The 25,721-nt window shown below is 48.9% G+C and overlaps 1 protein-coding gene across 4 annotated transcripts in view; it reads right to left on the bottom strand.

The window, feature by feature from the left end:
- LOC142880062 (rho guanine nucleotide exchange factor 4-like) overlaps positions 1 to 25,500 on the bottom strand; it is a 57,293-nt gene extending 31,793 nt beyond the window's left edge. For 2 of the 4 annotated variants that reach the window (XM_076013696.1, XM_076013693.1), the window contains exons 1-7: positions 25,395 to 25,500; positions 25,048 to 25,147; positions 24,770 to 24,904; positions 24,400 to 24,448; positions 22,904 to 23,101; positions 22,144 to 22,173; positions 616 to 4,809 (exon numbers count right to left, since the gene is read on the bottom strand). In XM_076013696.1, coding sequence (XP_075869811.1) covers positions 616 to 4,809; positions 22,144 to 22,173; positions 22,904 to 23,101; positions 24,400 to 24,448; positions 24,770 to 24,771 — 4,473 coding nt within the window. In that variant the 5' untranslated portion in view covers positions 24,772 to 24,904; positions 25,048 to 25,147; positions 25,395 to 25,500. Of the gene's footprint in view, positions 1 to 615; positions 4,810 to 12,183; positions 12,410 to 22,143; positions 22,174 to 22,903; positions 23,102 to 24,399; positions 24,449 to 24,769; positions 24,905 to 25,047; positions 25,365 to 25,394 lie in introns of those variants that run through there. The other 2 variants (XM_076013694.1, XM_076013695.1) reach the window with 2 other exon arrangements.
- Positions 25,501 to 25,721: the final 221 nt, after the last annotated feature.

Consider the following 25,721-nt stretch of genomic DNA (forward strand, 5'->3'; position numbering starts at 1 on the left):
AGGGTTATCCAATTTTGTCAGACGTGCATTTCACCCACTGTTCCCTGCCGAAGCCCTGCAGGTAAAGGAAGCATTAGGGATAAACATCAGATACGTGATTGGATTTGGCCTGAGCTCCACAGGTACAATGTGTGGCCGTGGTCCCAAGCACCAAAGCATTTGGTCAACAAAGTGAGAGTGCTCCTTGTGCTCCGACGATGAAATAAATACAAGATTGTTTACTTGAAAAGCACCTCTGTTCTCTATCAGGGTCCGCCCCAACAATTGCGCACTCTTAAAAGTAAATTGCTGGAAGCGAAAGGAGGAGGAGAGGGGAAAGCACAAATGACAATCCCACATAATAAAAAAAGCCGAAAACAAAGAATAGTAAGTACATAATTTGTACCTGTCACTGGTGGCAAAATGTAATGTTTATCACAATGCTTTCACTTAGAAATCTATCTATCTATCTAACGTTTGGGGAAAACAATTTTTTTATTGTGTCAATCAATGTTTAAACAGATGTAATACGTGTTTTAAAATTGAATTCCACACCCAACAATTCAATAAAATCACTGTGTTTCATGATTTTAAAACATATCTTCGGTGCATGACAAGAAAAACATTTTTGCTTACCTCCAACTCGTTGATGGAGCCGTTGGCATACAGTCTGATGTGTGACTGGCTGTGCATTCTGCCGTCTGCTGCGTCCAGTGGGTTGAGGCTGAGGCACAGCGGGCTACTTGAAGGTTTTAGGGTTTTGGGTCTCTTAGGTGGGTCCGTTAATCCGTCTATGCTGACAGACTGTGGCGATGAAACGGGAGAAACTGATTTCCCCCTCGCTGAATGAGAGAAGCAAAAGCTCTTACGCTGAGAGGCTGGTCTTGGGCTGTTGGGTTTCGGGCTCATAGGCCGCAGAGGGCTCTTGGCCAAGTCGTCAGCGGTTCCAGGGTGGGACCTGGTCCAGGATGGGGAAACCTGATGAGCTTGGGTTGAAGGTAAGCTGTGGTTGGCATGTGAGACCGGACTGGGGGTACCGGGCAATGGGACCGCAGGGTCATTGAAAGACAGAGGCAACCCGTGCGTCGTCTGGCCGTCGGTGCTGCATCCGTGGGAATTTCCATCGGCACAGCCCTGCGGAACCCCTCGCTTTGAGATGGGGTCGGTGTGGCGCGAGGATCTGAGGGAAGACGGCGACCCCGGACCACAATGTCTCTCCAGGAGGGGAGAGGACATGACGTCTCGGAGAATTTGCCCGCGAGCGATGTTTCTGCAGTCCCCGTCTGGCAAAGAAAGTGTCCTTTTCAGCTGCTCAACGTCCGCGGCCTGAGTCGTCGTACCCCAGGACTGCTGTATAGAGTCTGAGTCGGCGCCGGCGGCGACGGGGGCTTGCTCGTCTTTATCCGCGGAACGGGACTCGAATAGGCTGGAGAGGGATTTGTGCGCTTGTGCAAAGCGCATGCGGATGTTCAAGCTGTCGTTGCTTTTGCTCCGCTTGCAGGGCTGCCCGTCTGGGGTCTGGACAGGCCTCGACGCCGGCTCGTTTTGACTCAATTTACTGCCGCTCTCCTCGCTGCCCCCTTGGCAGCCGTGAGAGGTGGATGAGGAGAAGAAGCCGTAGTCATCCTCCTCCACCTCACAGCAGGATGAAGACGACACTTCATGAACCGTTTGGCCGAGCATGTCGTTTTGAACCGAGGTGTCGTCGGCCGCATTGTCCCCCGGCTGCTCTTGCTCAAACAGAGAGACCTCGTCTCCCCCATCCGACGACTCCTGGCTTACCTCCTCGATTTTGGCGCCCTTTGAAACCTTGGACTTCCGAAAGGAAGGCATTTTAGCGAAGACGGAAAACTTTGACGCCTTGTTGCCCGTTTGATTGCCTTTAGCCTTGCCTTTCTGCGCGACTTTGTTTGAGCTGTTGGTTCTAGCCCAGACTGAGAGGTGCGGCCTCTCCGCTGCATCAGAGTTGCTGTCCACTGAGTTGCATGACACAGTGTCGTAGGCAACAGTTATGGGCCTGTGGCGCTCTTCACCGCTAATGCAGACGGTGGCTGTTGCTGAGATAATCGCAGGTTCTATATCATTATCAGACGGGCGCTCTTTTCGCTCAGGCTCTTGCTCCGTACTCTTGGAGACGGAGATGTCGCCCGAAAGCCGAACATGGTCGCCAAGCGCCTCGGCGTGTCTCATGATCACAGATTCTCCCTCGGCCTCGACGCCTATTTGATCCATAAATGTGGCACAGTTTTCCAGCGAGCGTTCGGCCTCCACGATTGGCTCTAAGCAACCTGAGCCGTGCAGGTTGAAGCAAACGTCGGGCTGTGGGTGCCTCGCTGTCCGAGCCTCGCTCGCGTGGTCGTTGAAATCTGCAATGGGGTCATCCTCAACGCCTTTTGTCTGTAATTGGTATGCTTCCCTGCCAGGCGTCAAATAGTTGTAACCAGCATGGCTGTTTCTAAGACCGTAGTGGCAGTCTGCTCTGCTAAAGTCGTACCTGAAGTCCAGCGGAGGCGAAAACACCTCGAATTGCTCCAGCGACGTGCTTTCGAATGCCACTTGATCGGAAGCTACATTTTGCCACGGCTCCACAAGAGGGCAAGCTATGCTCTCGATACTTTCACGGTCGCTTGGCGCTCCTTTGGCGGAGCGGTCGACGGCATCCCCTTTTCCCGCGCCTTTTATGCCGGCCTTGTTATTGTTGGAGTCTGCGAGCAGGGAAAGAGAACTCTGCTGGCTCGAGGAACTCTCGGCGAACCTCAGATCGAGGTTGACCTTTTTACAATGACTCGTAGTGACGTCAACAGCAGTTTGTATGCTTGCTGAGGGAGGGACCTTTGGAGCCACATCTACACGTTCTGGCCTCTGATATTGCATGCACTCGCTTGCAGCAGGGTTGGTTGATTTCTCCTTTATCCCAGGATGCTTGTGCTTAGTGGGCTCACCGGTAACTGCACTGGGAAATACCCCCCGGTTAATTTGCTCAGAAAGTTCTGACTGGGGACGACCGGGTAATCTGACCCAACTCCCATCTCCTTGTGAGTGGTCTGATGAAAGACAGGAAGCCCCTTCCTCCTGTCCTTGAAGGCTAGAGCGCCCGACTGTCTGATAAGAAAGACGCTGGCCGGAATTTGAGCCACAGCACGTTTCTAAACCACTTGAGGCCGACGTATTTTCGGCAGCATGACGCTGGCTACGAGGGCACGATTTCAGAGGAGTGCCCTTTCGATCCAACTCATGAGGGGTTAACTCCTGGGTTGGAGCTTGTGACGATTGCCGCGCGGTGCCGTGAGATTGTCTGTGATCTTGTTTCCTTTCTAAGAACCCCTCTAGGTCTCGGGGAGAACCCTTTGGATCCGGAGACACCTGAGAAGTGGAGCAGGTATCCAATGTATTACAAGTTGCGGCCTGCGTGGTGAAAGTAATGGCGGAACAGATCTCATTCACTGTTCCAGTTTGCTTTGCGTCGTCTCTCGTGCTGTTATCAGGCCTGAACTCCTCAGTGTGGGAGCAGACACCTGACACCCGTGCATTGTCCTGGGCCCTTTTGACGCTGGAAAAAACCCGAGGCTCGATCTCTGGCAGTCCTCCTCTGTGGCTCCTCTCAGGTGCTGTTTGCGAGCAGCAAGTATCGGTGGTGCTTATCGCAGCTCGTGTATCAGGCGTATCGCGCGGCTTTGTTCGCACGTCATCTGAAGGGCCGCTCGTCTTTGTGCCTTGTGCTGCGTCTCCAGCAAACGTAGGGCTCCAGTTTACCGGCAAACAGGAACTGTGAGGAGTGTGTTTGATTACTTCATCAGAAAAGCACGAGTGGTCGGCGCAACTGCCCTTAGCTTTGAGTTGTGCTCCGTAGCAGTACATTCCAGACTTCCTGCACGGGTTGCAATTGTTTTTGCTGCTATCTCTGTGTCTCGGGCATCTATCAACATGCTCACTGTTGCATCGGTTCGGTGCTTTGCTTTTCTCGACAGAGCAAGTGCGAAGCGGCCCGATATTTCCTGCTTCGACTGGATCATCACAGAATCCAAATCTGTCCAGGCTTGCGTTGTGCACGCTACTCTGAGCCTCCTCTCGTCTTCTCTCAAACCTTGGCCGATAACCATGCGTGCTCTGCTGCTCTGGCTCAATCTGATCTCCTGTGGTATCTATATGTACTGTGCATGCTTCTGTGTCTGCGGAGCCAGGGCTGCCTCCTCCAGGCCGCACTTGCAAACATACTCCTTGCCTGTCAGTTCGTCGGCTCGCCTTCGTGCCAAAAGTGTCTGCAATGCATTGCTCGGCTGCTTTTAATCGGAGAAGTTCTGTGCTTGCCTCGGCTTGCGTTTCTGTGCAAACGGACTGTAAACAGGAATTTTCTTGACGCAAGTCATGCTTTTGTTTCTCTGCACTTGGATGGTGTTGAACATCGACCGCGTCCAGTTCTTTTGCACACAACTTGTAGGAGAGGTCACGATCCAGGTGGCTCTCTGGGCTTTTCCTCCTGCAACACGTGGACTGCCCGCTATAAGTCTCTGCAGTATATCGGTGAACATCCGCCGCCGGCTCTTTCTGCTGGACCTTGCTCTGCCTGCCACAGAGGCTGCTGTTGCTCGTGGACCTCTGGCCAATGAAGAAGTTTTCCAGCCTCAGGGGGGCATCTACAAGATCCTCCCTGTCCAAGCTCAAATCCGACAGGGTGTCACTGTGCCAAGAGTGGGAGTCAAAACAGTCATCAGACACGTCACCGACGCCGACTCCTGTCTCACACCATCCGAGGGAGTCAGCACCCAAAGTTCCCTCTTCTATGCTTAATCCTTCAGAGGGGGGCTGGGTGTCTTTGAGGGCATGCTGCGGCTGCGGACAGAGCAGAGAGGAGGAGGGTGAGGTAGTCACAACAAAGATTCTTGCACACAGTGCTAGTGGAGACACTACAACTGCTCCCCATGCAACCACTAACAACCTGTGGTATGTAAAAGCCATGGAGAGGACAACATAAGATAAGCACTGACTATCCCTGAGTCAGCAAAAAAAAAAGAAGGAAAAAAAAAAGGAGAAGCCTGCTCAATCTCTGAATAGATAGCGAAAGAAATTACATAAATCTGCCAGGAACAACATGCGCTTGCAGTGGGATCGACTGCAGTTGTGTTTGTGGTGTTAAAATTTGGCAAAAATCACACAGAAGATTTGAATACAAGATACAAGCAGCATTTAGGAAGTTATGAACACACTGGCTTTAGCAAAAACCACGCGGACACCCTGTCTCGTTTTGACACATGACGTTAGCTCGACACTGATTTAGGGCTCGTCTCAAAATATCGGCAGACACAGCGACAGGGATTAAGGCAAAAAGTTCTCCACCACGAAGAAAAACAACATGTGTGGCACGGCCGCAGACAACTAAAAGGCGCAGCCTGCGGTTACAATTGCCAGTGTCACAGTGAAATGTAGGCAGACGCAAGGACAAAACAAGATAAACACACACAAAAAAAAAGATTTCATTATGTACACTTTTCTAGCTTCATATTTATTCTATGGTATGGTTTGGTATCTTCCTCCTACATTTTTATCCTCTTCCGTATCAAACGGATGGTCAAGGAGCCACATATGTATAGACCAGATCATATTTTTGCACCGTACACAATGAACCATAATCATTTAGATGGGCATTTGCAAGGTTGAATCTAATCTAATCCCGACAGTTTTCCCGTCTCTCATCTTAAGCCTTGAAAAAAAGAACAAACTAAGCTGACAAACTGACTGAATAAAGGCACAAACTAAAAGAAAAGCGACTCTCTTGCTTGAAACCCGCAGGAACCCCTATCGGAACTGAAGCTGGCGAATGCGACGCAAGAGCGTGGCGTTCGAAATAAGCAAACAGAGGCGCGGGGGAATGACCGGTCCCGTAAACTGTGAACGACAAGACTTGTTACTTACTCCACAGCGCTTAAATATATCCACCGTTTCCAGAAGGAAACCAGAAAGGTGGAAGGTAAACCAGCTAAGCACGGCTCCCATGGCGTGCCACACGCACAGGCTTACAGACATAACGTCTCACTGCCGCACTTGAAAGGTCTTCCGTTTCCTGACACTAGGACTCTTGTCTCCTCTGTAATCCACTTCTGGTGTCTTTACGGCCCTCCATGGTCCTAATCCCTCAGCAGGAAAAGAACGAGAAGGGGGAAAAAAAAAATATTTTTTTTTGCGCTGCAGCAAGATAAGTGTTTGCACGGGCAAGTAGCCACAAGTGCCTCGTCCCGCAGCCGGGGCAGCGTTTGCCTTCTGCAACCGCCGCAGCTTAATCCATCCTGAAACAGCGGGTACACGGTGATCTCCGGGTCTGAATAACAGGCGAAGGCATTAAGAACCGCCGCTATAAATACAGAGCCGCGACTTCGGGCCGCGCAGGGTGCACGACAGCTCAAGGACAAGGCCGAATCAGGGCTCGCTTAAATCACATTAGGACGCAGGCGGCTCCGCCGGACGTAAATGAACTAGATTGAAACTGCCGCCTTTTGTCGACGTCACTGGGCATGATAAAGCTCAACTGTCATGAGGTCAATAAGGTCAGCGTTGCCAGGCACATGTCAAGTTCATGTCAGTAGATTTTCCACTGCGGGAAAAAGGGAAAGCTTCTTCAAAATGTCCTCCTTTTTCTTTACATTCACAGATGTCAAGCAAAATGTTTGCTATGCAAGATCCTCCCCATTCATTGCATGGCTGGCTAGTTTCCTAGTAATTAGAGCTAAGAGCATAAGCTCATCTTAACAGCTTAGCGGAGGTCCCTGTCTAGTGGAGGGTCTCATTCACTCCAGCCCCAGCAACACAAACTGGCCCGTGTTTTTTTTTTTTTTTCATTCTTTATTTTTTTTAAATTCCATACCCACTGATCAGTCAAGCACGGCCTGGGTCACACGAAAGTAAGCAAATTTTCTGATGCGGCTGCATTCGCAAGCTAACTCATGCGTGATTCTCCAAAAAAAAATGTAAATGCCGCTCATCTAACAGCATAAAGTTCCCAGTTTGGGGGAGTGATGGGGGATTAGTTTACGTTACGCGCTCTCGCAGCCTCAAAACACACAGTGACAGACCTGTGAGGTAATCCAAGGTCACAGACTGGAGCATTAGCCTGCATGTCCAGTAGCTTGCAGGGCAAAGCACAGCAGGGCAGGTCCTTCAGTCTCCATAATTTAAAAACAAAACAAAAAAAAAAAAAAAAAAAAACCCAAACAGATCAAGCATCCCGGTCTTTCGAATTTCATCTAGTTTCTTTTGTCCACTCCATTTTCTGACTTTTTTTTTTTTTTCCTGAGACCAAAGTGCAGCCTCAGCGTCAATAATCTCTGCGCAGCCTCACAGCCCCACAAACCCACGCACGGCGCGGAGGGAATGTGGACGTGGGAACCGCAGCCATGCGAGGGGACAGCGGACCATTGTGCCTGCCGGGGGTTCCCACATTCGCAGAGGCGCGCACGCACAGGCAGCGTCGCTTATTCATTGATAAGAAGCTGCAAAGCGAGCCAAACAGATGCAAGGCAACGCGTCTCGGAGGAGATGCGGAGCAGGCCCAGATGTGTATGTATTAGCACTCCCACCAAAATCAACTTCCCCCCCGTGTCCCATGATCACCACTGACCCCGTAACTGACCGCATGCCCTGATGGCTGAGGTCCCAAACTTCTATTATTATTTCCTCTGGCAGCGGTTTGTCGCCTCCAGCAGTCAGCCAAACCCAAGTAAAGAAGTGGAGGAATCGGGGTGAATCTCAGTAACGTGTGGTTCCTAAGAAGAGGGAGGACGCATATCGGCGACGTGCGTACGTACAATCCCAGCGCCCGCGGCGGTCTCGTTTCAGTCGAGCCACTCAATTATTCACGAGGGAACAACAGAACGCACAAGCTGTTGCTCGCGGGAACGCACGCGGGAGATACCACGGAGACCTACACGCTGCACCGTGTTTAGCTTCGGCGCGTTTTGGTTTCTCTCGAGCACGGATGCACGCCCTCACCCGCTTTTCCTGACTTGGAAGCGCTCTTCAACCGAGCCTGCCGCTTCCAGAGAGCGGGCCCCGGGCGAACTCCCGCGTCGCAGATCTGGCCGGCCGAGTCAGGCTCGAGCTCCCCTCCATGCGAATGCATAGCTTGAAAGTGCGTGCCGAAGGTGTCATTTTCTGAGGTGTCACTTCGGACCGATCCCATTACTCACTTGAAACGGCAAGCTGCTGCAGCGCGGCGTTCGCCTGTGCTTGTGTGGGGAAAACAAGCATACTTATGTCACATGCCAGTATACTGGACCGTGCTAGGACATTAAAACATGTACAACAAAGTGGAGGTGTGGGGCACAAGGCAGTGATGTCTGTTAGCTTTTAAGGAGTATTTGTCTCTATGGTAGTCGGAAAGCTATTAGGCAGCCGTGTTTGTGAGAGTTGACCTCAAGGGTGGGACAGGTTAGGGGGACAAGAAGAATATGTGGGGCTTTTTTTGTTATACACATAGGATATTATGTTTATTGTGATGTATATACGCGTATATTTCTTTCTTTTGTTTTGTGTTTCTTTGCGGTCTCGTTGGTGAAAAAAAGATGAAGCATTGCTGGCTGATCGATAACTTTTATACTGTATGTACTGCAAGGCAACCGAACAAAATATACTATACTTCAACTAAAAAAGAAAGCCATTAGACTAAAACATGAATGCATAAATTGAAGGAGAAGGGCGCAGTGGGGGTGAAGGAGAAGGGCTCAAGGGGTGAAATATGAGTTATTTTTAATTTAAGCCATGTAGCTACATTTTTTTTTTGATAGCCATTTCTGTGATTGGTCAGCTACTCTATTTATTCAACTGTCTTCAGTCCTGTTTTAGGCTGCTTTCACTGAACTGGTCGCATTAAAGCTGTGTTTAAAACCACCGGTCTCCCTGTTTTCTTTTCTGTAACCTCGTCTTGTTCTTGTTTGGTCTGACCGTGCGACTCGTGTCGTCTTGTGTTTAGCTTTGCCACAAACAGCTCTTTCTGAATCAAACGGCTGTTAAGCTTTCCTGTTTGACTCTCGGTTTGTTTTCCACGTTCGTGAGGACACGCATCTCATTTTTTATGTATTTTCTGTTGCATTTCCATATGCAAAACGGGAAGAAAGAAGAAAAGAAAAAAAAAAAGCTGATCGTGGGCACAACTGATGTCAGTCAACATGAATCCGTGAAAAGGTCAACGTATACCAAGTGCTCGCAAAACCCGCCCACGCCCTGCAGGAGAAACAGATCCCCCTCCAGTGAATCAGCGAGGGTTTTTTTTTTTATTCATGGCTTTCTAGTGGGCTAATAAGGTGGCGTTTTGTCTAAATGTCTAGCTCATGCAAAAGCATAGCTCGCTGAATTCAGCATTATCATATGTTGCCACAAGTTGCCAACAACAGACGCTTGCCCTCATCTGTCCGGCTGGACAGTTGGAAGTGAACTAATCAAAATGTTTGTCCGGGCGCCAGGTCGCCACGATTCACTTTAGTCCGACTTTTCCAGGCTCCCAATGCCTCCTGCAATGGTAGACAGCGTAGCCGATGTTGAGATTGGCGGAGTGGACAAGTTGTACCTCGGGGGAAAGTTATTGTAAGCCGAGCTCTCCAGGAACGGGAACAAAACATAACATGTCTCCATAGCCCCCTCGCTAGCGCCGTGCCAACCAAAGTCCAGAAGACTTGGCAGGTCGACTCGTGTTTGGACGGCCGTGTCACATAAGAAGTGTTTTTTAATGTGTAAAGCTAATAGAAACCACAACTGACAAAAACAGGCGGCAAAAGTCCTAATATTTGTGCAGTTGCGTAATTACGTGACTTCAGCTTCCTTGTCTTTCTGAAGCCCTCTATCAGAAATAAATAGCTCGGCTGTCTAAATATAAAAGCAAAAAAAGAAAAAAGAAGAAGAACGCAGCGTCGAGACACTTTTGAAAGCATTCCACAGCTCTGAACCCGTTCATTTCAGGGGATTTAGTGTACCCCCCCCCCTTACTTTCTCAAGCGAGGGGCATAAACCCTCCTCGGCTTTGGAGCCGTACGCCGTCTCTTGCTTTTAAGATTTAACAACTTGTTGTTGAGTTACTTCATGTCCTGGCACCGGCGGGTCTCCCAGATATTGCTTTCAAGTTTACGGGACCGCAGATCCCCGATAATCTCCGCGTCTCGGGTGCCCCCACCCCCTCCCTCATTGCTAGTCGGTTGCGCCGGGCGCCCCTATTGACGTTTTTTTTTTTATGCGTATATACAGCCGTCTGGAAAGACAGGTTTTGCTTTCCCGTTCTTCCTCCGTCGGACACGTGAACCCGGTACGGGTGAATGACAGGTCAGGCTCAGGCCTGATGACATTTGAATAAACTTGCAGTGACAAAACTGCAAACGAGAGCGGCACACACACACACACACACACACACACACACACACACAAGACAGGTACCGCAGCGATCCTTGTAAGGACACTGCAACGACTCCCATTCTTTGTTTACACTCTAACCCAAACAAACTACCGATATCTGCCGATAAAAAAAAAACAAAAAAACTACTCCACCGGCGCTGTATGTTTTCTTACATCGCAACCGGCCTTCGGCCTCTGCGAAGCCCCGCTAGCGGCCAGACACCTTCCGTGTTTACGCCAGAGAAGTTCACCATTGAGCAGAAAAATGCGAAAAACCTCCCCGCCCCCGTCTGCCCCCTCCGATAAACAGCATGGGAACGCAGCACAAAGCGAGGGAATCCGGCTGGGCCTCAGGGATCTCGGCTGGAATACTAATGGAGGAGCTGGAAAAAGAAGAAGGCCTCATTTCTCAAAGCCACCGCGTGGGTTTCATTCATTCGGGCATTGGGAAGGAATTTTAGCGGAGATGCCCGTGATAAATCAGCGGATGGATTTTTACCTCCCGTGAAAATGAAGCTGGCTGCCGAACAAAACGCAGCGCCCCCCGGTGGCCTCGTCTCTCGCGGCGACAGCGGCTGTCAAAGCGCGCCGGCGCCGAGCCGTCTCGCGGAACTTCGCTCGTAAATCGCGCAAGTCCCGGAGGACGAGAGGCGCAGAGGCGCGACTCTGCCTCGTTGTTCCCACTTTTCCCGTCAGCCCCCACGTTTGCCGGCGAGCTCTGACCCCGAGCGTCACACACGTTTTCCGTGTTGCCCCATTGTAAAACTTGACACGCGCACGGGAGCCTTCCTGAAAACGGATGTGAACAACTGGGTTCCCGTGAGCCAGTCGTCGTTGCCGAACAAGACGTTGCGTCCCGCGTGTCTCTTATCGTCCGCTGCTGCCCGTCTGCCAGGTTGAACTCCAACGACCAATAAAAAAAACAAAGTGCCTCTTAAAAGTTATGGTGACGCATCAGTTTGATGTCGCTCTTCACGTAAAGGAGACGGCGCACGTCGAGATGAAGGAGAGTACGGGGGTGGGGGGTGGGGGAGCACTAGATTTACATCAGACGACACGAGACAATAAACAATTTGCCGGGCGCCACATGGTTCTGATTTGAGCGGCTGTGCGTGCGTGCGTGCGTGCGTGCATGCGTGTGCAACCAGGCCGAGCATCAAGGCGGACAGCACAGCGGTTGGCTGCCGCCGCCACTTTCCACGTGTCATAAATCCTCCGCGCCTCCCTCAGTCTCGCGCAGCTTTTCGCCAAACGGACGGAGGGGCAGTTGAAGCCAACGACGTTATGTTAATATTTTCGGCGAGGCAACCTCGCCGCGTTTACCGGCTGGCAGATGGCGGGGCGCGGCAGACGCCGCGGCAGCTGAGGCCCGCGGCGGCCCGAAAGCCCTCCGTCCTCCCCGGGGGGAGCTGCTAATGCCCTGCTGTCGCGTCCTCTCCGCTCCCGCCGTGTGTTCCGAGTTGAAGGTTTCCACAACCAGTGAGAAATCAATAAGCGGGGGCGGCGGCAACAACAACAACAACAACAACAACGATGGCAGCTCTCAGCCTCTGTGTGTGCGTGTGTGTGTGTGTGTGCGCGTGTGTGTGTGTCTGACTGCAGCCTGAGTAACCGGCGCTCTGCTCTGCCGCACGTGCTTTCAATGCTGTTGCCAAAAAAAACTTTTTGCGGCTTCTCGCGGCCGTCCCTACCGACCCAAAAGACAGACGCTTCCAGGATGTGAAAGGTAGTCCGGACTGTGTGGTTACTTCTTAGGAGGAGAAAAAAAAAAAAAAAAAAAAAAGTTGGAAGAGGTTCAAATTTCTGGCCCGGGAGGCGACTGAAATCGAAGCTTACCTGGAAGATTGTGCGGAGGAAGAACATAGCACTTATCATTCTTGAAGAAATTCACTCAGATGAACGGTGGTGGTGGGGGGTGTGAGAAAAAAAAAGGCGCTCTTCCCTCTCACGTTGCGTCCGAGCGCCATCCCCAGTAAAAGTTCCCCAGCTGCCCCAGTCCTCGACCGGGTCTACGCGGACGCCGGCTCCGCAACGCGCTACTATTTTAAACAGACTTAACCCAGATCGGAGGGTGAGAGAGAGAGAGAGGGAGGGAGGGAGGGAGGGAGAGAGAGGGAGAGGGAAGGCGGGAGGTAAGGAGGGAGGGAGGGAGGCAGAGGAGGACACGGCTGGAGGTGGGGAGGAGGAAGAAAGCCCTTTCCACGGGCGTTACATAACACCGTGAGCTTAACAAACTCTGCTCGAGTGTTCACGGAGAGGGCAGGCCACAATCTGCATATTAGGGCAGCGGGGGAAAGAGATGTGTCGCAGTCTGCGAGGTGAGGCCCCACGATTTAGATCAGCGGCGCAGACCCTCGTCTTTATCAGAGAGGAGCCAACGCGGAATGTAAAACATTACGGCAAACACCCAAGTCCACTCGCCGCGGTATTTACTGCGAAGCGTTAAACAAACAAGAGGAAGTGCGGCCTGCGCGCATTACGTAATGAATTCACAATAAGGGAAAGGGCAAGGGGGGGGGGGGGGTGATTGTGCGTGCCTGTTATAATCCAGCCGCGTTTGCAGATGTTGCCGTTCCCCGATTATTTTTTCTCTCGCCGTTTCGTGACCCGACACGTCGGATTCGGGGCTCGCACGCAGCATCCGCAGTCTGGCGAACGGCGTCGCTCCGTTTTCTCCCGAGTCAGAACAGGCGGAGCGCCGAGGGTGACGAGCGGCCTTCCAACGCTCCCGGGGGAAAAAAAACTAATTATGAAACTAAACTGCCATGTCAATATTTTTGAAAGTAATTAGCGACGGAAGTGTCTGGTCGACGACGTGTTTGGTTCTGGTAACAGTTTACATAAAGCACACACTTTTAGGAGTTACAAAAGTGTTGGCAAACATTCTATGAATCATTTACAAAGCACTGTTCCGGCATCAATGCGGACAGTTAAGCAATTTGTGAACGCAGTTACTCACAGCTTTTGAGATTTGCGTCTATTATTTGTTCGCTGACTGGGCACTTTCACCAATAAATGATGGACTAATGCTAGGGCGGCCTCGCCCAAACCCTGAACGCAAAACACACGTGCTTACAACTCAAATAACGCAAACTACTGCTTGTAATAGAAGTGTTACCTTGAGCTCCAAATTGAAAAAAAAAAAAAAAAAAAAAAAAAAAAGACTTCGAATAAGATTAAATTAGATTCATTTAGATTCAGTTAGAAAAAGAATTATACATTTGACAAAATGAAATGGACAGAACCAACACAGAACATTGTGACGAACCGACCAGCGAGTGACTGTACAGAATTATGTCCTCCTCTTTCTACAAGAGCCGGCGTCGCCGCCTGGTAAGCGAGCAAAGCCGAAGCAGACGCGGTAATCCAGGATTTTTTTTTTTTTTTTTTTTTTTTTTTTTTAAATAATGCACAACTCAGTCGCTCACCACCTTGAGGAAGGTTCGGATTTACGTGGCTCCTGCCTGTTAGACGAGGGTTTGAAGAGCAGAAGACGGATCAGGACCGTCCGCTGCGCTGCGGCGCTCCAACGCGTTCTACCGCCCACCGCACCACGTTCGGGCGCTACGCTATACTTTTTATTTATTTAAAAGTTTGCCTGACCAGCTTCTTGCGCAAGCGATATCTGGCCACATAACAAGCTAGATAGGGGTGGATGACGAAAACAGGTTCTTTTGGATGATGTTTCACAATGCGCAATTGATGGGAGAGGTGTCAGCTGTTCCGCTGGCTGAAGATTCAAGGCGTAGCAAAGAGGATTAATAAGAAGAAGAAGAAGAAGAAGAAGAAGAAGAAGAAGAAAAAAAAAAAGGCGGTTCTGTGGCACAGCTCGGGTCAGTGAAGCAGATTGCATGAAGACGTTGCAATCTTTGGCACCGCACTTTCCTTTCTTTTTTCTTTAAAAATGCGTGTGGGCGTAAAATACTCTCACACACACACACACACACACACACACACACACACACACACACACACACACACACACACACACACACACACACACAAAAAAAAACAAAAAAACCCAAGCATGGCCCTCGCACATCATTATGCACCGGCTCAGGAGAGAAAAACAATGACTTCACTGTTCCGACAACCGAGGGCCGAGTCGGAACAAAAGAGCAGCGGGGCCTTCGCTGCCGCTCCGTCGCCTCACGCTTGAAAACAGAAGGACGGCAAAATCCTCGAGAAGTTTGTTCGACTTACGAAAGACGCGCAAACAAGGTCGTTTTTTTTGTTTGTCTCTTTGTTTGCAAGAGACGGGAATCGCTTCACTCGAGTCATTGGACTCCCACAGGGATCCAACCTGTTGCGGCGGCATGAAGCAGTCGACCGCATCGTGGATTTGTGAATCACGTCGCTTTTGTGTGTCTTTTTTTTTTTTTTTTTTGTGAACGCATCGCTGATTGAACTGTCACGGTTTTGATACGTCAACGAGCTTGACCTCTTCCGGTATATTTCTGGTCGCACCTGACCAGTGAGGGGGATTAAAATCTGCCGTTGAGGGAGAACCTCCACAGGACAGCAACAAGGATAAATCACACCCCCTCCTGTGTCAAACGCCGAACTACAACCACAAGCAGTCTCTGCGTTTCACGCCAGCGCCTCTGGCCGCTGACACACCGGCCCGCGCTGGCGTTACTGGTGCAATGTGGAAGCTCTGGAAATAGTAGTATAATAGCATATTTAAAAAAACACTTTGTAATATAGTGGTAGAAGAAAGTTTTTTTTGGACACTGTGCACATGCGTCACATGTTCCACTCCAGCCGCCCACATTGACCCACATGCTCGCTTCTGCACCATCGCTGTTCCGTGACGGTCAAAAGCAAAGCGGGATGTTTCATCAAGATAATGTCCCTTGTCACACATCCAGGGCAAGTGCAAGAATGTGTTTTTGTTATTTTTGCCCTTATTAACCAAAAAAAAAAAAAAAAAGGTATCGGTATGAGTCTGATGCAGCTGAAAAAAAAAAAAAAAGATTGAGATTAGATAAAAGGCCTAAAAGTTAGTTTTTTTTCCCCCCACTGTTTTATGTACAGGAAAGACCAAAACGTGCATAAAACATGTTTGAAAAAAGCAAATGACCAATAAAGGAACAGAGCCTCCACTGAACTGCAAGCTGTCCCACGTTGCGGGTCACATGTGCCACCAGAATGGTTTGCTCTTCGGAGCTGCAGCCATGACTCCACGTCTATTCTTCGACTGCCCACTATTTCTCCTTCTGGAGGGACTGAAATAAATGGCTGGGCTCATGCCAGGCCACCGGACTCTGGTTGAGATTATAGAGGAGGAGGAGTGAGTGAGTGAGTGAGTGAGTGAGTGAGTTTGTGAGTGCGGGTTTAGCAGCCGTGGATGGATGTACCCATTTAGACATTTGGGGAATCTGAACTGTACAACTTGTGCAGTCACTCTCGCACTTTTTCGACCTAAAACTAATAACATTAAAATGTCAGTATACTCTATTTGGGTAAGAGACCATTTTACCAATGTTTTCTTTCAGTCATACCTATCTGTTGTGATAGCACCTTTAGCTGCGTTTCCATTTTACCCCTAGACTTGCGAAATCCTAAATATCCTAAATATCGCAATAATAAAAAAAAAAAAACTGGTTATGGAAATGTCCAAATTTCGAAAAACTTCTCAAATATCGGCAAAAGGTTTTTCCGTTCTCGTGATGTGGTTTTTCAGAAGTACTGATACAGACGTATCGCAAAAGTGTAACGGAAACACTTTTTTTTTTTTTCGCATTTACGCGTCACTGGTACGGCGGTCATGTGACCAGTTCACTTTGAGTAAAATTGGCGGGTTTGGACAGGGGAGGAGACAGATTTTTTTTTTTACAAGCAATCACAGAAAAATATCGCAACCATTCTTGACAGCAAGCAAGCATAAACAAGCGCAAACGTAATTCTCGTGAATCTGGCGGGACGAGACTTTACGAGAATTACGTCCAGCCAGACGAGATTTCACGAGAATTACGGCTTCTGCACTTCACACCATACGATGGAAACACCTGCAAATCGCAATTGTACTGCGTCGAAATTTTAGAAATACCGCTTGTATTTTGCGGAAAAACTGTATTGGAAACGTAGCTTTTGACGCTTCCCTCGGGTCAGTGAGAACAGCTCCCACCCATTTGGTCCTTCGAGACCACATTGTTTTATTGTGGGGCATGCAACGTATCAGATAGATGACGGACGGACAGATGAGAAGGACAAAAAAAAAAAAAAAAAAAAAAATCTTGTTTGCTCTTGTTTCTAAAGCCGAGTTCGACGAATCCAAGATGATTTATCGGCTGTTTCTGCATGTAATCACTTAATGGTTGATGTGGCACGGCACCAGAAGGAACACTGGTCAATAAAATCAGATTCGGATCAAGGATGCTCTCACAACTTGTCCCCCCCCCCCAGCTTTGGAATCAGCGCCAGCCCCCCCGGCCCCCTCCCCCGAGTTCCAGACGTCTGAGTTACGGCCAATTTTTCACATCATTCCACGCTGGGAAAGTTCTCGCGTGCACGTACTGGCAACCGGTCGAAAACGAGCGGCCCGACCGCTTAGGGCTCTGTGAGTCGTGATTAATGGGTCAAAGTCCCGATAATGTGCCACGCAACGGCTGAGACAGGAAGTTATTGCAAAAATGCGGAGGCTGGAGGCATTAGCGAGCGGACTGGACGTATAGCAGAGCGCGGAGATTACGGGGGGGGGGGGGGTGCAGGAGGTGAGCGGTCAGCTTAGATAACAGGTCAAGACTGGCGGCGCGCAAAAGGGACGCTAATGACCAGCGGCGTCCGGGCTGCGGCGACACTGTTTGCTAAACAACTTGGAATAATGGATCGACATCACTCGGAAATAATCCCGGCGATAACATGACGGTGTTTATGTGGCAATTAGCGGCTGAAAACTGATTAAAATATAATGGCAGATTGTGTTCCCAGTAAAATGATTCACTTTATAGGAAGTACACACCTGCAGCAGTTATGCATTCTTTGTAAATGACGGAGTACCACACACTTTAATCTATCAATTTCTAATGATACAAAATCAATAAACAGACGTGACATGAGTTTGCGAGTCGTGTGTGGAAGTGTGAGTGCCTGTGTTTATAAGTTACAGTTGCAGTGTCGGAACAACGCTGAGTCTAAATGAAAACAACACTTTGCTAACTGCTCAAAGTGTATATTTAGCATAAACTGTTGGCGGATTGGCCATTTCAAAATAGCACAACTGATCACAGCAAAGGCCGAGACGCTCTGAAGTTGTGATTGAAAAGAGGGTGTCCTGTTTCTATACGCGGATAAATGTTTTGAGCCCTCTGTGTACGGAGGAGGAGAAACCCTCAGTTTTGCTTTCCGGGCAAAATTGATGCTTTGTGACAGGACAGTAAAAGCTCAAACTGCATGTTTAGGAAAGGGACGAAAACAAGGCAGTCTAGACGCGGTCTCGGAGGGCAAAACGAACGGCAGGCTGCCGTCACTGTCCTGAGAGGGGAGTGTAGCCCTGTGTGACATCACGGAGGGACATTGGCCCTATTTTTTTTTTTTTTTTTTTCCAGTAAAGTAAGCAGAGCAAGAAACGGATGTCAAGAATGGACTTTTCTTTTCTCTGACAGAACCATGAAAGTGTTTAAGTGTTTAATGGAAGAGGAAAAGGAAAAAAGAGAAGAAAAGAAAAAAGGAAAAAAAAAAAGGAAAACAAAACAAAAAAAGAAAGTGTTTAATGCCAACTCATAATTTTTTTCTTCAATTTGCCATCGTAGCAGAAAACAGTCTTGGCCTAGTTTGATAGTGACAAAATAAAAGTGCATAAAAAAAAAAAACCCTCTACTAAAGTAATGAAGGTAAAACACTATAAATAGATACTGGATGCTGCGACTGAGGTGAAACAAGGAACTAGTCGGGTACTATTTTTAGAAGGCAGAACTGTTGCACATAAACATGGTGAACATATAAGTAGTAACCAGTGCCATGAAGAATTAACTTTAAAAAAAAAAAAAACCCCACCACAAATCTTTTGATTTTTTTTTTCCCCCGGACAAGCAAATGAGGGGCAAGGAGGGGCGGGGGAGGGGTTCCTGTCTCCTGTGTAACCAACAGTTACTGCAGGAAATCATCACGCATCCGCTCTCTCATTTGCATAACAAATGTGGCTGAGCCGAGCCAAGTCTGTGAAAACCTACGAGAGTGGCGGCGCCCGAGCTGAAAGCACCCTCCTCCTCCTCCTCCTCCTCCCCCCGCTTCCCTTCACCTACTCCGTCCCCCCACCCCCCCCCCACCCTGAGCTGAGCGGTGCACTTTGCCTCCTGAAAGTAAAGTAGCCGAGTTGGAAGGGGCCCGCGTATGTAAATCAGCTGCGCGTGAAGGAAAGAAATGTCTCATTTAGACCAATGCCAGGCGGATCTGCATTGATCCTGCGTTCTGAAAGAAAGGAATGAGTGCCCGGTGCGGTCAGAAACTGGTGAAAGTGCCGCACAGATTGTACACAGCCGGGCATGAACAAGCGCAAAGTTCAATGGTAAAGACCTCTTATGGCAATAAAAGGAGACCTCACTCTCTACTAATGTCAGTCCAACATTACCTGATCGTTTGACCATGTGGAAATTAGATTCACGACTACGTCAACATCAAACCGCTGGCTTGCACCGGCCTGTCAACTGCAGTGCAAACCCGGCCCCCCCCCCCCCTTTATTGGGTAAGACATGTAGTTTCTCTAGGACAGGAAGTTTATCTCCGCGCGGCCCTGCAATAAACTGGTGGCCCGTCCAGGTTGCAGCGCCACCGTCGCCCCAAGGCAGCTAGCACAGGCTGCGGCATTCCTGTCACCCTGAGTGCGGGAGAAGAAGATGGATGGATGGATGGATGGATGGATGGATGGATGGATGGATGGATGACATAGTTTTCACGGTGAACCGCAGCCTGCCCATAGGGCGCTTGCAGCAGTAAGCACTCGCGCCCAGCCAGGCAAACACTCACTTGGATGCCAACTACTGTTTGACTGCATCTTTGTTTTGCCTCCAGCCCCTCTGGAATACCAGAGACTGGAGCTGATCGTGACCCTGGGACGTTTCCTCCTCCTCCTCCTCCTCCCTCTCCTCCTCCTCCTCCTCCTCCCTCTCCTCCTCCTCCTCCTCCTCCTCCTCCTCTACGCTTGTGTTTCCCCTGCAGATTTTAATCCTAAGTGTTAGCTTTGCTCTGTGCCGCGTCGTACTTTCGCTAGCTACGCACCGATATTCCTCATGTTTCACCACATAAATAATTATGAGATGAGTCATCGTTCGGTTTCTAGTTTGAAGGCGTCCCAAAGGAATAGTCACGATGTCAAAACCACTGGTACTGATCCGTCACTTCCATTCAAGTCTCATCATCAGTGAGTTAAAGTTGAGACTCTGATATACCTGCTCAGAAAAAGTTAGGGAATGCCCCATAACCTTCGCAGGGAAACTTAATTTGACCCCTTTTTCTAAACTTTTGAAAGCACATCCAGGCGTCGTCCAAGCGCTCGGCGTTCCGGACTCGTGAATCGGCCGCTGCGCTCTCCGATTCCGCGACGATTTGTGTCCACACAGCCCACTGCGTCGTCACGTCGTTCGCGTAGCGACGTCACGGCGAGACCGCGACGTTGCCTCGGAATAAGGTCACATGACAAGTCGTTGACATGTTGACATATCTTGTTGTGGTATTTCTAACGCTGCCGCCCCCCCCCCCCCGCGAGCCAGCGGCTGCGACTTCTCCCGAAACGGAGAGAATTTACCCTGCCTGAACTTTTTGCAGCGGATATAAAGGGGTTGTGTTGCTCTTATTCCCTTGTCTGCACCAACCCACTTATTTTCTCTCTTTCTCTCGCCGTCCCTCCTTCACACACACACACACACACACACACACACACACACACACACACACACACACACACACACACACACAAGCGCGCACACAAGAGTCTGTTGTGCCGGGAAACCTAATGACCAGGCAGAGAAAACCACAGGTCCCGAAAAAGAAAAGTCAGTCATTACGTTTGCTGGCGCTCGCTCCATTCTCCTGTGTGAGGGGGCCTTTCTCCGCCGGTGCCCCCATCCCCGCCGCCCCACCCCCCACCCCCGCCCCCATCTCGCCATTATGTCGTCGCACCGGCCCTTCCGACCCGTTTCTCTTCCTCTCTATTTTCAGCCGTTTGTAAAAAAGGAGGAAAGAAAAGAGATCTGGGCGCTGCATCAAAAGGAGCCGAGGCCGCCAGAGCTGGGCGCCTCCCACAGAGTGATGTCACGGACAAACAGAGTTCACGCACAGTAACTGTCGGCCGCTCTCCGCCTTCAGTGAGTCGTGACTCACCAGCGAGACTAATAAGGTGACCCTCAGCGATGACACGGAATCTGGGCAAACTTTGTTCAGAGTTACGGTCTGCTTTCTGCAGCTGTCGACGCCCTGTTGCTACATTAAAGGGAAACTCATCTCTGATGGACCAAAAAAAAAACAACCTAAAAAAAAAGAACATTGACAATTTGACAGATGATTAATAAGTTCATTATCCTTTCAGGGGGCTTTCCGCGAGCTAGCGGGGAAATTAGCGATTGCCTGAGGAGAAATAAATCAAGGGCCTGTAAATCCTCCTCCGTCGTTCCTGCCGCGGCCGGCCGGTAATTAAACGGCGAGCGGCGCGGACGGCGGCCCCTTCCTCGCCGCCACCGACGCGATGAGAGCGAGGGAGAGCGAGAGAGAGAGAGAGAGAGCATGGGAAATGGGACAGCCGAGGGTTTCCTTGCCTACCCTATTCCCCCTCGGCTTAGCGGGACGTGAAAAGAGACAAATTCCTCAGTATCTCTCTTGTGTCAACTTTGCAATTGTGTGCCAAAGCCCTGGACGGCAGCCTGTTCGCCCGTCGCCCCCGCCAGCCCTTCTGCAGCCCCGGCCTCGGGGCTGGGGGGAAGGAATGCGAGGTTTTTTTTTTTTGGGTCCCGACTCGTCCCTCTCCCGACGCCAATTTCCCGATAATTGCGAGTGTGGCGCGCGTTTGTCACGCCCGCTATACGAGAAACAAAAGGGATCAGCGCTGCGGTATCAACACCCGTCCTGGCAAATTGATGCTTAGCAGAGCAAAAAAAAAAAAAAAAAAAACTCGACAGGCTTGAGTGTCTCTTTCTTTGGGTCGGGCACCGACACGGACTGAATAGTTTGTGGGGATGGGGGGGGGGGGGGAGTGTTCAGGTGTCCAGAACTCTGGGAGAATCCTTCATTGTCAACCAGACTGACAGAAGGTCAGAGCTCTATTTAGCCGTTTCCTGTAACACACACACCCACACTCGCTGGTATTGACTTAATGCGTCTTTGAGAAGAATAGCAAAAAAGAAAAAGAAAAGAAAAGAAAAGAAAAGAAAAAAAAAAAAAAAAAAAAAAAACTCCTTCATCGAGACCAAATCCTCAACTTCCTGTGTCCCGCTGGTGGAAATGAAACAATGAACACAGAAAATGTTTCTTCTTGACTTTCGTCAACCGCTTACACCTAAGAAACAGTGAGGTTTTGACCCCCCCCCCCGGCGAGGACTTTGTGATAATCTATAATCCATAAGCAGACTTTCTGTGCGCTATTGCATTGTATTGTTGTATACATACGGTGTACGAAGTCGCGACACGACTGTTTGCACTCAGGCTTTTCCCCCCCAACCCACTTCCACTGTGCAGGGTCGGTCGTGCTAATCCGTGGCATTAGCGACTTTTTGGCCGATTCAAGCCCAGCGGAGTTACTGCACGAGGGTGAAGGAGAAATTCAGCAAACAAAGCAAAAAAAAAAAAACATTGATGGGTTCTTACCTGTTCAGACGCCCTCTGGCTTCTCAGCTTCTGATGAAAGCAAAAAGTGAAAGAGCGATGACTATACGTCAGTGGCAAACACAGATGATTTCCAAGGTGCAGCGTTGCATTTTAAAGGTAACAGTTGGGATGTTTTGCAAGATCTGAGAATTGCTTCACTTATTAAATAACAAGTGAACAATTAATAATTCCTCTGACTCAGTGGGGGAGCACTTGACGATTTGAATGCTGTTGCTGCCACTCTTCGGTGCGGTGGTTCGAGAGAGGCTGGCTTACCCGCCGAACAATAAGTTAATTATTCAAATAAGATGCCCTTTTTTTTTTTGTGAGCCCGGCTTCTTTTTCTCACAGTTCAAAGGCGACGTTGGAGCACCAGGCCTCATAAACGCGCTTAGGCGGAATATTAAGCAGCACAGAGAGAGAGAGAGAGAGAGGGGGGAAAAAAAACCCAGCAAGAGCACAAATCACTGCTGTCACATGAGCAGCAAAAGTCCACAAAGCCAGCTGAGGAAGTTCGAGATTGGGACTGTGTGCAAAATCTGTGAGAAATTCTTGGTCACTTGGTGTGAAACTATACCCCCAGACTTGACTTTTTCTTACTCCCTTTATGCAGGCGCTTTAATCCTACAAGCATAACTTTTTTATAAAGGTGCATTCATCTCAGAGTTCAGTCTTTGTAGCCAGAAGGAAAAGAGCGCTTTGGAGGAGTTTTGCACCTTGCGATCGAAAAACGCCCCGCAGCCGCGAGCCGGGCTCTCACCTGGTACCACCTGAGCACGAGCCAGCACAGCAGGTACGCCGCCAGGCTGAACTTGGCGGTGCGGTATCGGTCCGGTGCGCAGGCACCGAGCGGTTCCGCGCGGCCCCCTGCGCTCGCCCTGTCCCTGCGCGGCGACCCGCCCGTCGCCGCGGTCGACTCCCTCCGGCACCCGCAGCCATCCATTACTCCTCCCGCATGCTGCAAAGTTGGATCGGAGGGTAAAGCGGGAGAAGAAGAAAAAAAAAAAAAATTATGTGGACCACGGAGGATCTGATCGTCCGAGAACTTTTTCCTCTCTCGCCCAAAAAAAAAATAAATAAATAAAAAAAAGCCCCAATACAAAACAAAACAACAACTTGAGGCCGGGGATGCCTGCGCGCTCGCCGAAGACCGGACTAACCTGCAGCTCCAAACACAGGGTGGACGCGCATTTTTTTTCAGAATAAAAGTCGCCTTTAAATGCGGGCTGCTGGGACCCGGGCGCTGTTGCTGCCATTCATCTCCACGGGACCGTGCGCTCCCTCTGAAGCGGACACACTGTCAGAGGTGGCAAACAGCGCCCCGTCGCGGTGAAGACGTGTATACTCGCATAAAGCCACTCCTATTCCTTGTCTTATTTGCGCATAAATAAAGGGCTTTGTGAAAAGTGAGCGCGTCGGAACAAAATATGGCCTTACCTGCGCGGTCACTGGCAGTGTGGGCGGTATTGTTCAGTCACTTTGTGTTGTAAAAAAAAACAAAATAACGTAAAATAAAATGTTGCATGGATTTCCAAATGCATCATCACGCATGTATTATTTATAAGCTATAATATACATTAGGTTCAACAGGCCAACAAACAACATATTCACAATAAACCACGAACAGCCGTGATTGATGATGGGTGAAGTAGTACTCATATCAGTCCACTAGAGAGCAGCACATGTGTCAACATTTTACAAGAATGAACACGTAATATGTAAACGTAAAATAAAAGGGATCCTATTTTTTTTCTATTTATAAAGCAATTCCAAATCTATTAAATTTTTTAATTATGTTTTATGTCTCAGTTTTGTCTGTAAACAAACTTTTTGTAGCTATTTTTGTAAACAAACAAATTTGAATCATGAATAGCATTTACATGCAGATTTTTTTTCATAACTGCATCTACATTTTAATTCACTTCAATGTGCATTTTGTTTTTGTTTTTTAAAAAAACAAAAAAAAACAAAATGCACATTGGGGTTGCATCTTCCCTGTCTAATATTGCTACTTTCACATCCACACACAAACCACACGGTTCCATGAACTTTAATTTGGAGCGAGAAAACCAAATGTGTAGTAGCTGAAATGCAACCTGAAAACATCAGCCGTATCACGTGTGAATTTTGCTGTTATTGCTTACGCCAAGCTACAAACGTCAGGCGTCATAGAAAAAGCTGGAAACAAACCCAACAACAACTAAACATAATCCAGTCTAAACCTCTACCATTAGCATTCAAGATAATTCAACATACTTCAGCCGCCGGTAACTTTGTGCAGATCCTCGACAGTGACGTGCACGACCTGGAAGAGCACACACAAAACAATTCTATTGAACTGCACAGTGTAACACAACAGTTGTTACAAAGACACAGACTTCGCTGAATTGGACTGAATTGACTCGTTTGTACAATTCCAGATCAAAACATCACCATCAGGTTAAATGTATGCGCCATCATTATGGGGAATAATTATGACACCTATCTGCTGCAGACATGTATAGTAACGGACAACAGGCCTAACCCTAGGCCTTTAAATGTTGTTTATTTCATGCCAGTCACAAGTGCCGTACACTTTTTAAAGTTGAATAGTAACAGTAAATCATGCTAAAAATGTTACACTCACATTGTTATGGCAGGGGTCAGGGTAGTCGCAAATGTTCTCCGAGAACACAGAGCGCAACAACATTTTCACCTCTTCGGGATAAACATAGGTGGGCTGACATACACGCCGCTCCTTCATTCCAAATCCCTGAAACATCTGGAATTAAAAAAAAAAAAAAAATTGAGACAGAGTCGTTATTGTTTTGAAAGGTATATTATTTATAGTATTTTGAAGAGCAAATGCAATGATAGCAACGAATGGCTGTGACTTCTGATTTGTATGACCGCGTGAGCACATACCAGTTTCCTGTGCAGGAGCCTGTAGACCTTCTTTCGACGGGTGCCGTCACTCCTCAGCCGTTTGGCTGCGCGAAGCAGCGACGCAATCCACACAGGAAGCCTGGGGTGAGGGGAGTTTACTTGTGGGCTACGCATACAGTAGCACGGCTGACAGTTACGAGACTGAGCTTGGCACTTTTGTTTCGGTTGTATATATAAATGTTGAGGTTAGACAAGGGTCCATGTCAACTTGAGTGTTTGAATGAAATGCATCGCCCTTTCGGGGTATCGAAAGGTCAGTTTGTCTTTCGACCTCAGACCTATTAAATAGCAACCGCAGAACCGTGTGACTCGACTGGAAGGCTTACCCAAAAGAAATGCAGAGGTCAACATACTCATCCATTTGGGAACTGTCACCGCCGCACAGCAAGGTCTGAGGGCAGGAGAAAGAAATCAAGCGTCTCTGCAAATCAGTAATCAGTACACTGTCTACTTTGGGAGGCATATTCCACAAAAATCTTCACCCTCAGAGGTTTACAGTGCATTCAGAATATCAGGTGTCATGTTTATGTTAAGACCAAGTAAACTATATGACTTTACTCGTATAGAGAGACACACACAACGACGACTACTACTACTGCTACTAAATAAGCTTAGTAAAACTAACACTAGTTTTAATTAAATGCATTTTAATG

Source organism: Nelusetta ayraudi, unplaced genomic scaffold (assembly GCF_046127955.1).
Source record: "Nelusetta ayraudi isolate G7.1 ecotype Tasmania unplaced genomic scaffold, CSIRO-AGI_Nayr_v1 ptg000155l, whole genome shotgun sequence".
In the NCBI taxonomy this organism is placed as follows: Eukaryota; Metazoa; Chordata; class Actinopteri; order Tetraodontiformes; family Monacanthidae; genus Nelusetta; species Nelusetta ayraudi.